A 12485-nucleotide genomic window follows, 5' to 3' on the forward strand; every position below is an offset into this window, starting at 1 on the left:
AAATCTTTACATATTCTGAGAAGTGAATCCATTTTTCCACGTGCCTTTCTCTTTCTTTCCCACTAAAACTAGATTATACATTTCTAAATTGAAACAAATTACACAAGCAGGCTGAGCTGACACCTTCAGGTGTCACACAATGCACCGTGACCAGGCAAGAGGAAGTCTGCCCCTTTAAAGCCCCAATTTCCTGTTACAAGATGAGCCACACCCAGCCTTATTTTCAATATTTCCATTTTCCTCTTGGTTTAAGTTGCATTGTAAATATGCCGCTCTGGTGCGCACTTTTGTAGAAATACTCACTGGCTTCAGACTGTGCTGAAATAAAGAAATCGCTGCCCTGCACCACAGGCTAGCTTGCCAAATCAAATACTGCTTCCAAAGTCCAATAAAGTATTTGATAGTGAAATCAGAGAGAGGCAAGTCCGAGCTTTACAAAAGTTTTATGTAATTTGTATTAACATTTCTGTCCTGAAACATTCTTCAAATCATGTTACTTAATGCTTGGCTTGATTCCTAAGCCATCCTTAGGAGTGTGTGGTGACATGAATTGCTACAACTGAGCCATTTGTAGACTAATATTTTACCTGATTCTTTTGTTAGAAAAATATCTTCAGGGCAGGGCAGGTCCTTCACAGACCCTTGGCTAACTCTAGGACTACAGCATGAGCTTTGCTGGTTCTCTATTTTAATCCTTGTACTTTTTGAAAAATGGTCAGCAACAAACCACTTTAACGATACAAATTGGTAGGGGGAAGGCTGTAAGATGTAGAAAAGTCCATTATATGTGCATACACTCCTGGACTCACAATGTGGTTGTATCTTAGGAACACTCAGTGGAGACATATGCACCGCACCCATGTCATGACCAGGGACAGACCAGGAACCGCAGCCCACTGCCCCTGCTGAGCACTGCAAGAATGTCACACACAGCACACAGCCAGCCTGCAAAAGATCAGAATTGAGCAAATGGTTTCTCTTGAATATGTGTCAATTTCACACTAGACTAAAGTCAGAATATCACAAGCCAATATAACTCAAGACCATTTTGTATAAGTAGTGACTCTGTTTTACAGTATCGTTGGTTCAAACTTCTGGAGTAACCGCTAAGGCCATGTTGAATTGTAACCTTGTGCTGTTATCTCTTTGTGCATGTTTCTGCCAATGTAAGAAATTTGGGTTCCAAGTTGTTTAGAAAGTCGAGTCCCTCTTCTTCCTGCTTTTCACTGCAGCAGCCTACAGACCCTGCTGGAGATCCTCTGCCTTCGTAGTTATAGGTGAGGACGTAGTCTTGGGATGGGATGTGGTCTTCATTCTGATTACAAGCATGCAATTTCTGTAAAGTCCAAAAAAGAGGGATTGTATTATTTCTTTAAACAACTTTAATATATGAACAGAAAATTTATTTTATTTACCTTTTATGTTTAATTTTTAACCAGTGTGTCCTCTAATGGAGTCCTACACACAAAAAATGCACATGATTGGTCTCTATTACAGCCATATCATAAATCAGTATAGTTTGCATTTTTAATAATCCATAAAAATATAAAATAGGTCTACAAATGCAATTTCTAAGTACATTTAAGTCATCATGAAATATTTATACCCAAATGTTATGTCTATAGTTGAGGTCAGTTCACAAAATGGAGACAATATATGCCAAGTGGTTGGAGTTTGTATGTGGATATTGAATGCTCCTAGTTTTAAGTAACTTTCGTTTACTAACTTGTGTTACTTTAAGTTGCATTCTCCTCAAATATCACTTTGTTAATTTGGAAACTAATGATGGAAATGCAATGCATGAAAGCAACTTCTTAAGCCCATCAGTGTACAGTGAATATAAACTAAACCTCTATTGTGTGCAATGACAAAATATATTTAAAAAATTACTGCACTCCAAAGTAGCCAAAAAGCAGAGATATATCCCTAGAAAATCACTGAAATTAAAATCATCAGCTTAACTCACACTGCAGAAACTGTGCTTTGGTTGTGAGCAGCCAAGCCTTTGATCACTCTGGCCACGGGGCTGTGTCCTGCTGGTCTGTCTTCCAAACTTAAGGCTCCCTTTGCTGACCTGGCTGTGCAGTCCTCTGCTAACCCTCAGCTGGTGGCCAGCTGCTACCCACACCTCCCATGACCAGTTACGGCACTGCAGGGCATTCCTAAGGGAGCGTCTGGACCTCTGTCCCTCCCGTGATCTTACGTGATTGCTGTCTTCAAATATAAAACAGGTAAACACCTGACTATGACAAACAGAAACAAAACAAATGCTATGGACATGCAGTAACCAAGGGCCCTCTTCTAGAATCCTGCTCATGTTCTGACCAGCAGAGAACTAACCGTGACTGGTACAGTGTTTGCCACAAAGGCACCAATGCCCTCTGGTACAGATATGGAATCAGTGCCAGCAAGAATGGTCAAACAGGATGCCTTACCCTGGCCCCACATACAAATCACATGTGAAATTTTGTACACACACACACACACACACACACACACACACGCACGCACGCACGCACGCTCGCACGCACGTGCACACACACACCAATGGAATTCAAATCCTCCAGAATGAAGCAAAGGAATTAGTATTTCTAAAAGCTTTCCAATGTTGATGTGGACTGAGATTCACTCATTCAATCCTTTCTTTCACAGCATTGCTTCTCTCTAGATGAGACACTTTATATTTGCACAGTATGCCTTATGTATTGGAAATAATTCATATGATAGTGTGCTGTAGTTTTCAAAATTCCTAAGAATAAATTTCAAATGTCTTCACACACTGGATTCTTTAAACATTCTACATTGCATATCTATGTGACCACTCACCACAACCTATAAATATGTGTAACAATAACTAGCCCATTTAGAATAAAGTAGAAAAATAAAATAAGTAAAAAAAAAATGTATAGCCTAAGTAAAGCATATTAATCTTTAACCTAAAACTGCATTCAGATGTTTATGTTTTCACAGCAAAATACAAGTCTGATGTGGAAAATATGTATTTGTGAGGAACTAGAATTTATCTCACATTCTTGATTTTTTTTTTATCACAGGGGGTTATAAGATAGATGTACACCTAAAAATGAATCTTTGGGGACAGATATTAGGAGCCTCTGGTCCTCATAAGATTCTAGAAACTGAGTGTGACAGAGGGATCAAAATATTTAAAAATTAAATATAACAAATTCAAAGCATTATCTAAATGACCAGAACTAACAAGAGAAGGCACATAAAACACCGTGGCAAAGCAGTTTCTGGAAATGTACATTTTCATCAGTGTTCTATTGTTCTCTGCTTCCGAGGAAAGCATCTCGGGACACTCACTTCGCCGAGGCGGGGCTGAGTGAAACTGTGCCACTCTGAGTAAGTGTATCTGCAATTGTCGCTCTCCATGTGTCCACCTCTGCAGGAATCCAGCGTGTGGTGATGCCCAGCCACACGGCAGGAGTCTAAGGTCTGGTGCCCCTTCATCATCTCAATTGTCTCCTGCCCACCATTTCTCATTCCCGATCCCATTGTCCCACAGAGGCCTTGGCTGGAGTTGTTGGCAGTCTGGGTGGTGAATCCATTGGCAGAGCACTACATTATAATAAAACAAGACAACAGTGGGTGGGTGGGGGTTGTCAGAGAATTTCACACATTGCAGAAAGCAGTCAGAGTGATGATGTTGTCATCAATCCACAGCATCAAAGACTAAGCTTGAATTAATACTATCAAAGAGTGGGAAAAATAGAACTGGAAGGTAAACTTGTTTTATTAAGTTCATTAAGAACCACTCTAGAAGCTCTGGAACACTGGCAGATGGAAGATTTGCAATTTACAAGATTCCAACTATTTACAAATATAAACAGACTCCCAAATACCATCACAGAGATGGATTTTAAAACTACAGAAATAATTATTCACCAAAGAAATTACTTACCACCCTATCATCTCCAGGTGCTTCAGTGTTTGATATAATTAAGTTTTGCTGGGCTAAATCTTCAGGAAAATGCTTTCCTTTCCGGGCAGTAACAACTCCACATACTAAAGTCAGCAGCACCGCTGAGTAAAAATAAGGAGAGATGTATTTTTAAAAGAACATACTTAATTTATCAGACATACAAAAGTGACCATCCTTTATGGCTTATGCCTTGGGCCACAGGAAGACAATAAGAACATTGAATTGTGCTTCTGTCGAGTTATCTTGGTCTTGTGAAATTCACTGGCACAATTTAAAGTATGCAATAATCACACGTGAAAGTGTTTAGAATCATGAGTTCAACTGTAGATCTTAAAAGTCTCTAACATTTATTTAAGTCAAACATTGAAGATATTTACTTTTTCCCAAATGATCAGTTTGCCAATTGAAAAATAAAAATTAAAATTAAAAAAAATAACTTTTCTCAGAACAGATTTGTCTCCAATAAACATAATTAAGCACATTAAGCACATTTTGTATCTTATTTAGACTTTTATCCTACATCATAAAAGTAGGAGACTTAAGATAATATGATTGCTAAACCAGCGATTTACAGTAGTCCAGAAGAATGGCTAGCTAGCACACTGGCAAACCACAGCTGCTCTTCAAGCCCACCACATGTTTGTGTATGACCCATGACCTAAGATTTTTGTTTGTTTGTTTGTTTTTTGAGACAGGGTTTCTCTGTGAAGCTTTGCACCTCTCCTGGAACTCACTTGGTAGTCCAGGCTGGCCTCGAACTCACAGAGATCCTCCTGGCTCTGCCTGACCTAAGATTTTTTAAGCCTTTAAGTTGTTGAAAGAAAAAAGTAGCAATAATTCATGATATGAAAATTATAGGAAGCTGTTTTAATCCCAGAACTTGAGAGGCAGAGGCAGGAAAATCTTTATGAGTTCAAGGCCAGCATGGTCTACATACATGAGTTTGAAGGTAGCCAGAGCTGTATAGTGAGACCCTGTCTCAAAAATGAACAAAACAACAACAAAACCAAACCAAAAAATATGCAAACACAATAATTACAAGAAACTCAAATTTTAGCGTGCAGATTTGAAGTGCTGAGGGAACACAGCGATGCCTTTCGCACACATATTCTCAGGGACCGATGACCTCACACAGTTTTTTACTGAGATTACCGAGTCTACCTAGTACAATTTTCTGAAATTTAGTAGGTGTTCAAGATATATTTATTTTGGGGGCTTGAAAAAATAATAAATGTATGTTAGACATTTAGATGTTCATATCTGATAATTTCTTATCAGTGAACTCATTGGACTGCAAAGAGTAGGTTACCACCATTGCCCCCATAAATGAGAAAAAGGAAGCAGAATTAAGTAAACTAAAGACTGTTTAACAATTTTGTCCAAGGGTGAAACCTGTCTCAGAAAGGCTCTTGTTCCCTCAAATAGTGACTATTGAAGCACAAGTCGGCTATCATAGACTACAAAGGCAGCTTGTAAAAGGAACTCGCCCCTGGTAGATGCTTGTCTGTATTGACTTCCCAAGATCCTTTCTGACACTCAGATCTTTCATTTTGCATTTTAACTTCAAGTGAGCGAAAGTACTTACAAAATAGCAGTGCGATGCCCAACAAGATGGCAAGGATGGCCCACTTCCCCAAGGTGACCCCTGAACTCCTTGACCTGGCCATACACTGGCTAGGATGAGTACAGTCACACAGGTTGACTCTCAAGAGTTTGGTCGTGGATTGGCCTGCTCTGTCTTTTACACTCACAGGAATGGTGTATTCTTGAACGTCAGCATTTTTCCGATAGGACAATCGGGCAGCTGTGTCTTTAAGAAAATCAAAAAGATTTATTTGGATTGATTGATTTCAGGTGAAGAGTTGTACACATGCATGTGCTCACACATACAGATCCCATAAGAACCTCAGCTATCATTCACCAAGAACTGACCACCTTGATTCTTGAGACAAGAACTCCCATTTCCCAGTACTTACAGATTAAGCTAGGCTTGCTGGCCACCAAGCATGGGGACCTACCTCCTCCGCACCAACAGTATTACAAACAGGTACTACCCTTCCCTGAGTTTTCATGTGGGCTCTGGGGACTGAACTCAGGTCTCCACACTTGCATGACAATCACTTTATCAATTGAACTCTCTCTAGCCCAGTGCTATTTTTAACGATTACTTATTTTTTCTTACGAACCTACTCCACCACTCTTATTGTAAAATACCCACCTGCTAAATAAAAAAATAACTGCAAAGGGGGCTGCCTTGATGCTTCCACCCTTTCAGGAATTAATATTATCTTAGACATGTTTCTCTTTGTAGTTCTATGAAAGACAGCCTTAAAGAATAAATTTGGATTCAGATAAGGAATGCACACCTGAATTTCTAGCATCTGAAACTAAGGAGGCCAAAAGGGAACAATGAAATTGAGGCTAGCCTGAGCTACATAGTAAGATCCTATTTCAAAAGGCCAAAATAATAATGATAATAATAATAATAATAATAATAATAACCAATAATAATCTGGTATTGAAATGACCTAGCAACATTCCAGCAATATCTAATTTCCCCTGATTGATACAGAATAAGAATTCTAGGTTGACTATTAATGTAGAGGTCAAAATCTTTCCTTAATTCCAGCTCATATTCTATTTAAGAATCTATACCTTAATAGAGAACATTCTCAGTTTTCATGCTTTAAGTCATCTACCTTCTACAGTCTGTCCATTAACCCTCCAGAAAAAGCAATGTTTCAAATACTTTTTTTTCAGTACTTTCTATATGATTTCAATACTTTCTATATGATTAATGCCTTGTATGTGGAAATAATCTTCCTAACAGAACTAATTGTACTACTTCCCGTTATAAAAACATGGCCATTTACATCATAATACTTTGTTTCTATCAACTATGATAGTCAACTTCCCACAATGGTCTTGATAGCGTATTTGAATAATGTTATTCTCAATTGACCAAAGCTCTATAGATGTTCAGGGGCATTTATTACATCCTTGGGCTTCTCTAACAGACAAAAATGATGTCACAGTGGCACAAAATACAGCCCAGAAAGCATCTGGAATTTGCACAGCTTAAATTTCTGTTAGAGCTTTGGGGATTTGGCTACACCTTATACCCTAAAGCTTGCTAGAGTCCTGTGAATGGTTCCTGGGTTATACTGGAACACTTCAGCATCACCAGTGTCTAAAGGGAGATTGTGCAAATCACTGACCTTTTCCAAGATGGCTGGCCAAGCCATAGCTATGTCATATATTTGTAATAGTGCAACAACCTTGGATTTTCCTCATCAATCAGCCCTGCCCTCTTCCAATGATCTCCTGACACTACTGTCATCTGTATAAGACATACATCTGGATGAAGAATGGTCTCCTTTCCACAGTCTCAATGCATACCCCACTGTCACCTACCATACAAAGGTCAGTCTCCTCGGCTTGGCACATAAGACTCATCACCACCTAACTTCACCCTTCCTTACACCCGAACACTCAGAATTCCTGAGAAAATCTTCTAAACCCAGATACTGCCAAATTATTCATTTCCCTATTGTGTTTTTTTCCCATACGCATATTCTTTAATCAAAACATTGACTAAGCAATCACTTTTTAAGCAGTTATTAGCTGCTAGTCACTGGGCTCAGTGCTGAAAGTGAGAATATGGATTAAGAATGCTGTGAGAAAAGACAGTTGGTAAACAGCAGTCATACAAGGTGTGAGGTGTGATTAACATGTGATGCAAAAGGTCACATGTTCCTCCTTATACTTCTGGGATGAGTTCTCAGAGGTCTAGTAGCTGACCTGAGGTAGTGCCTCCCTGGCCCATCCCTATACATATACTCAGGATGTGCAGCTTATCTGACCAATAGTAGGTAATGCATACATTTTAAGTATGAAACTAAGACACAGTGAGGGTGATTTTTCTAGGACAGAATGGACAGCACATATAAAACTTAGTAGCATGAAAGAACATGGTATTAGGAGCTAAAGAGATAGCTCCATGGTTGAAAACACTTACTACTTTTTCTGGGGGCCAGAGTTCATTTTTCAGCTATATTGGACAGCTCACAACTTTCTATAACTCCAGCTTCAGGAAATCTGACAATATGACACCCTCTTTTAGCCTCTATGGACATGCACACACATGGTGCACACACGCACACACACACACACAAACAAACACTATAGATAGACGATTACACATGCACATACACTTATACATGCACACACAGGCACGTGCATTGGAAAAGGCTAATTTAATATCCTAAACTTTTGCATCACACTTTATGTAAATTAACATGCAAACCCTCCAGTACTTAATTTGCTACTTCAAATCATATGAATCATTATTTTTCTGGAATACCATTAACTCGGTTGATGGTCCAGATTCTGTTGACTTCTGGAGAAGAGCTTGCCAAGTTGAACTGAAAGGGAGGGCCGTTGACAGGCTCATCAGCATCCACAGCTGAAATTTCCGTATACCCCATCTTTGGCTTGCAGATAACAAGATAGTCTTGAAGTATCACTGGTGCATTGTCATTCACATCCTCAATGTTCACTGCAAGTGTTCCTGTGCATGATTTGCCCTCTGAGAAGAGAAAGGGACAAGGTTGAGTGCAGTTATCTCAGAGTATCCAAAGAGGAAATTAAATTTCAACACACACACACACACACACACACACACACACATATACATACATACATACATACATACATACATACATACATACACACATAAATATAAATTTTAAGTCTAGGTCCTACACATGAGAGAAAACATGTGTCATTTGTCTTTCTGAGTCTAGCTTGTTTCTCTTAACATAATGATCTTTAGTTGTGTCTATTTCCTGCAAATGTCACTATTTCATTTTTCTTTACAGAGACATGAAATGTCATTGTGTATATGTACCATGTTTTCTTTATTTTTCCTTGCATTTAAACTGGTTCTATTTCTCAGCTCTTATGCAGCAATGAATATGATACATGGGTTGCTTTGAGGTATGTTGACTTAGAGTCCTGCAGGTATATACCCATCAGTGATACAGCTAGAATCTATATTTCCTGAAAACATAATCTTTGCTTATTTGATGAATAGTAAATAAGAATATGAATGAATATGAAGAAAGCTACAGATTATCTAATATGGTTCCTGCAGCTGATAATATCAGATACAAGTTTCAACAAACCTTTTGCCTGAGTTACTATAAATAATAGAAACAAATGCTGAGTTGCAAACTTTCCTTTCTTGGGCTCCCATAAGGAGGCTTCAATATATTAAATCCAGACTTCACAGCCAGAGGTTCTAATTCAGTGAGTATAAGATAATGTTTACACGTTGAAATTATTATTATTTAAATTAAACCACAGGTAGAGGAAATTTACTTTAAAACCAGAATTCAAGTTTAGAAGCATTTAATAGTCACCTGAATGAGTAAAAACCCCTAGGTAAAGTGACACAAAGATACCTGGAGGAGTCTGAGGAGACCATTGCATAGTCTTATGGTTAGGTTTGGTCATTGACCTTTACCACGAAGTGGTGCAAGAACTAAGTTCCTACAGATGGACCATAAAGATACATAAGAGATGTGTTATCTAGCTAAGCATAATGGCTCACGCCTATAAACCCAGCACAGGGGAAGCTAAGGCAGGAGAATTGCCACAGCTTCAAGACCAGCCTTAGTTACATGGTGGGTTTGAGGTCATCTTGGACTACAGAGTAAGACCATGTCAACAACAACAAAAGCATCTTTCTGAGTGTGGAGGTGTAAGCCTATAACCAAAGCACTCAGTATGCTGAGGCAGGAAGAACAGGATTAATAAAGGTCATCCTTGGCTACACGGTGAATTCAAAAGCAGCTTTGGCTAAATAATACCACCTTATCAGAAACTAAACTGACAAAACCAGAAATAAAGAGTATCTTCTCACCAAAGTCATCTTGTAGGACAACAAGAGAGATACTGGTCTACCAGATAATTTTCAAGAATTATGTATAGTTACCATAGATTATTTCTGCACAAGAATAATTGCAATTTATTCTTCCATTCTATTATAAAATACTTAATTAAAACTTTGTTACCTTGGTCTATTGCCATGACTGTAATATTATATAAGTCATTTCTTGGAGTCATGGCTTCTCTGTCTAGGACTTTTGATATGGTGAGCAGCCCCGAAACTTCTTCAATGCTGACCCATTCTTTAGGATCCTGCAACTTTTTATACCTGTTAATAAAATAAAATTGTCTAAGTCTTTGGCATCAGAACACATCTCAAAATAAGTTACCTGTTTCAGTTATGACAACTGCATTAGCACATGGTTGCTGGATTTATGTACCTTAAGCCATTGCTTTTCTTGGTTTCAGGATCGTAGGCCTTATAGCCATTGATCTTGGACCCCACTGCTGAGTTTTCTTTGATCCGCACATATTGCTCAGGGGGGTTGCATTCTGGCCCCTCGTCCTGATCCCTCACATGAACTGTAACCAAGGCCCGGTTCATGGTGGGTACTCGGCTTGCAACTTCTCTGATGAATGGAGCTTCATTGTTCACTCCAATCTCTAGGGTCACTTGACGGTTTTCTTCATAATCTAGTGGCTTTAAAATAAAGGATATGCATGTCAGCTCAGTGTGGAGTATATTTGTTGTGGCAGACCACAAGAATATATTATAGAGATTCAGCTGTGTATTAAAGCTATACTTTGACCGGCCAAAGGTCTGTCAAAAGGCAAGCCATTTATTATGAATATTTGGTGCTATCTAGCCTTTAATATTCCAGCTGTCTTCTGCTATGAAATTCTTTCATGCCCAAATATTCCCAAATGAATTGGCAAACAATTCAGCTGCTCAGACCTGCTGAACTTCTAGGTAACTAATTTCCCTGCCAGTACTTGGATAAGGTCATGTAGGCAAAGACAAGCTGGTGGGAGACACATAGCTTTGTTTCTTGTGCTAATGAAGCTCAGACCACCCTCTTGCCTTCAGGCCTAGTGGCTCTCTAGAGTAATAGACTAAGAACAAAAGAGATTAATATCTTTCTGTAGAGGAGAAAGAGTAGCATGACCAGGGAGAAGAGAACACAGAGGTAATGTAGATGGTAAGGCAGAACTCTTGAGCCAGGAGTAGAGATCAGGTAGAGATAGAGGGAGAAGAAACAGAGGATAAAGATGAGGTGAAAAGCATAGAAGCTTAGTTGTTAGCAGGACTTTGAGGGAACAGTAAAAGAGAGGCAAAGAGGACAGGACAGAACTGAAGCTATGTAGACAGGATTTCATCCCAGAGAAATAAAGTAGAGGGATAAAGAGCTTGGTGTACCTAGATTTATTCTTGTCCTGAATGCCTGAGAGAGCTGTAGCTGAATAGATGGAATTTGTCTTAGAGGAATAAAGTTAACAGACATAAGAGCATAGTGAACGTAGATTTTTTTTCCCTCAGATATCCCATGCCAGACGTAGCGAAATCCTCAGACCCTCAGTAAGCCATTATTTGGTATTTCAAGTAGCTGGACATTTTTATCATTCAGGCCAAAACTGCATAATAAAATCATGCTCATGTTTTGTTAACAGGGACTTCTCTTCCTTGCTAGAGCTATGATCTGTGCTAACCAGGCTTTACAAAGGGTCACCTTCAAAACCTCCACAGATGAATTTACAAAGCCACGGGAAAGAAATCCCTCAACAATTTTTTTCATTCTTTTAAGAAAATTTATTCTCAACCTAGAAGTATTGCAGAGTTATGTCAGTGTCTTAAGAGGTTGAGATTGGGGCCAACTGATCTTGGCATTTGACAAATTTTTTAAAATTGGATGGTAACTTCAACAAAATTCAAAAGGTGAAAGTATTTTATTTACTTTATGACTGTTTTCTTTTCGTAGGGTTCTGGGAATCTGGTTGGTTTGTTTCTGTCATTGTTTATTTTCATCTTTGTATGATTTAAACTGAATCTTACTCTACAGCCCAGGCCAACCTTGAAACTCATTGTGTTGTCCAAGCCAGGGAGCTTAAACCTGTGATGATGATGACCCTCTTTTCTCACCCTTGAAAGTGCTGGGACTATTGGTGTGTATGCCCTCACTCAGCTCCCAAATATCTACTTTAAGTACCCTTATACAGGACATCTAATTGAGCCATCTCTAGGCTGACTTTTTTGAAGCAAAATCGACCGAGGATCTCATTTCTTCTTAGAAATCCACTTCAAGATTCCTTCCTGAATGATGTAACACTATCTTCTGTTAGAAAAATTATATTCATGATAATTTAAGACTAGTACTTTGGCCCTGTCTGTCATTTACCACATGTACTTCTCACAACAGAAATTCAGAAGAGTATCAACATGGTGAACTCCATGGTGATCACTGCTCATATCCAACACAGCTTTAAGCAGTGAGTGTAAATTCCCTGAGTCCTCACATCTGTGTGCAGAAGGAATTCCCATTATCCCCAGTTTACACGCCAGCAGTCTGGAGCATAGGAAGAGAAACTGGCTTTGCTAAAGTCAAAAGATTTTGTTTGGACAAGAGTTTGAAACCAGGTGGCTTGGACTCAGACC

At 38.9% G+C, this 12485-nt stretch overlaps 1 protein-coding gene across 1 annotated transcript in view; it reads right to left on the minus strand.

Annotated features, from left to right (window-relative positions):
- Positions 1–424: 424 nt before the first annotated feature.
- The window catches only part of LOC114704983 (desmocollin-3-like), a 40439-nt gene continuing 28378 nt past the window's right edge, over positions 425–12485 (minus strand). Inside the window, 7 exon segments of the mRNA XM_028886539.2 lie at positions 425–1336; positions 3325–3579; positions 3923–4044; positions 5529–5753; positions 8307–8531; positions 10021–10163; positions 10276–10535. Coding sequence (XP_028742372.1) covers positions 1139–1336; positions 3325–3579; positions 3923–4044; positions 5529–5753; positions 8307–8531; positions 10021–10163; positions 10276–10535 — 1428 coding nt within the window. The 3' untranslated portion in view covers positions 425–1138.

This window comes from Peromyscus leucopus, chromosome 19 (genome assembly GCF_004664715.2).
Source record: "Peromyscus leucopus breed LL Stock chromosome 19, UCI_PerLeu_2.1, whole genome shotgun sequence".
In the NCBI taxonomy this organism is placed as follows: domain Eukaryota; kingdom Metazoa; phylum Chordata; class Mammalia; order Rodentia; family Cricetidae; genus Peromyscus; species Peromyscus leucopus.